Source organism: Poecilia formosa, unplaced genomic scaffold (genome assembly GCF_000485575.1).
Source record: "Poecilia formosa unplaced genomic scaffold, Poecilia_formosa-5.1.2 Scaffold107, whole genome shotgun sequence".
NCBI classification, from domain to species: Eukaryota; Metazoa; Chordata; class Actinopteri; order Cyprinodontiformes; family Poeciliidae; genus Poecilia; species Poecilia formosa.
The window spans coordinates 1,133,784-1,135,067 of NW_006800046.1; the positions used below are offsets into that span (position 1 = coordinate 1,133,784).

The 1,284-nt window shown below is 46.2% G+C and overlaps 1 protein-coding gene across 4 annotated transcripts in view; it reads right to left on the minus strand.

Annotated features, from left to right (window-relative positions):
* The window catches only part of LOC103143326 (gap junction beta-4 protein-like), a 29,831-nt gene that overhangs the window by 18,525 nt on the left and 10,022 nt on the right, over positions 1 to 1,284 (minus strand). For all 4 annotated transcript variants that reach the window (XM_016675152.1, XM_016675151.1, XM_016675153.1 and 1 more), the window contains exons 2-3: positions 779 to 1,268; positions 18 to 617 (exon numbers count right to left, since the gene is read on the minus strand). In XM_016675152.1, coding sequence (XP_016530638.1) covers positions 180 to 617; positions 779 to 1,168 — 828 coding nt within the window. In that variant the 5' untranslated portion in view covers positions 1,169 to 1,268 and the 3' untranslated portion in view covers positions 18 to 179. The remainder of the gene's footprint in view (positions 1 to 17; positions 618 to 778; positions 1,269 to 1,284) is intronic.

Genomic DNA, 1,284 nt, shown 5'->3' on the forward strand with positions numbered 1-1,284 from the left:
CCTTTCACACTGGAGACCTTTGTGTTAAGAGAGAAGAGGTGTGCATTGTGTCCTTCAGAATATCATCTAAATTATTTACAAATCCACATTAAAAGATTGCTTAAAGGAATTGGCGTTTCTCTCGTGGAGAACTCCCTCTCTCCATGGAGTTTGACAAAAGCACTCTGGACAGTTTACTTCTAGCTTTCCTCCACTCGCTTAAGAGGCTTTTCTTCAACCTTGATGTTGTTGAGGTTCTGAAGAGATACTGTGGGATCCACTCTTACTGAGGATTTAGATCTGTACATCGACCTTGGATGTGAGAGAGGGGCCATTTCGTGACTTTCGACGAACCTCTGAATCTCCTGATCCTTCTTTCTGAGAATGAGTTTTTTGATACGTTTGAAGATGAGGTAAATCATTTCACAGATGCACATTAAGATGCAGACAGCGGAGGAGACCACCATGAAGAGCGTGAAGATCTTTTTCTCCGTGGGCCGGGATATGTAGCAATCCACTGTGTTGGGGCAAGGCGGCAGTGTGCACTTGCTCAGGCGGGGCATGTCGTAACCCTTGTAGATGTAATGCAGGACATAGAGGAAGCCAGCATCGAAGCCCGCCTTGAATATCAAACTCACCTGTAAAATGGGATGCATTTGTGTCAAACTTGGAAAAAAAAAAAAAAACATAACTACAAGAGTCACTTTTGATTTTTTTCTCCCCAGAATTCCTAAGCCCAGCTAGTTCATGTAAAAGTCAAATCAAGGACACCAAATTTAGCTAAATCCATCTTTCTTACCAGGTAAGTCCACCACAGGCCTCCACGTTTCTTTCCAGGGTTGGCATACAAGTGCTTCCCCTTGTGGGAGGTAGAGTACTCAATGTCCTTCTTCTCCCTGTACTTGACATGACCAACAACCATAAACGATGGGCAGGTGACGAAGATGAGCTGCAGGGCCCACAGGCGGATGTGAGAGATGGGGAAGATACTGTCGTAGCAAACGTTCTCACAGCCTGGCTGTTCCGTGTTGCAGACAAAGCCTTTGCTGTCGTCTCCCCACACCCGCTGAGCTGCTACCACAAACACCAAGACCCGGAAGACGAACACCATAGAAAGCCAGACCCGGCCAAACACAGTGGAGTATTTGTTAACTCCACTCAGGAGAGCCTCTAGAGAACCCCAGTTCATGATTGCCCACTTATCGATGCGTGTTTGGATGGAAGAGGGTCAGGAGAGAAGCTGGAAATCGTCAGGAGGCTAGTTGGTTAAAAGTCCTGATGATTTCAACCTGAGAAGAGGGAAAA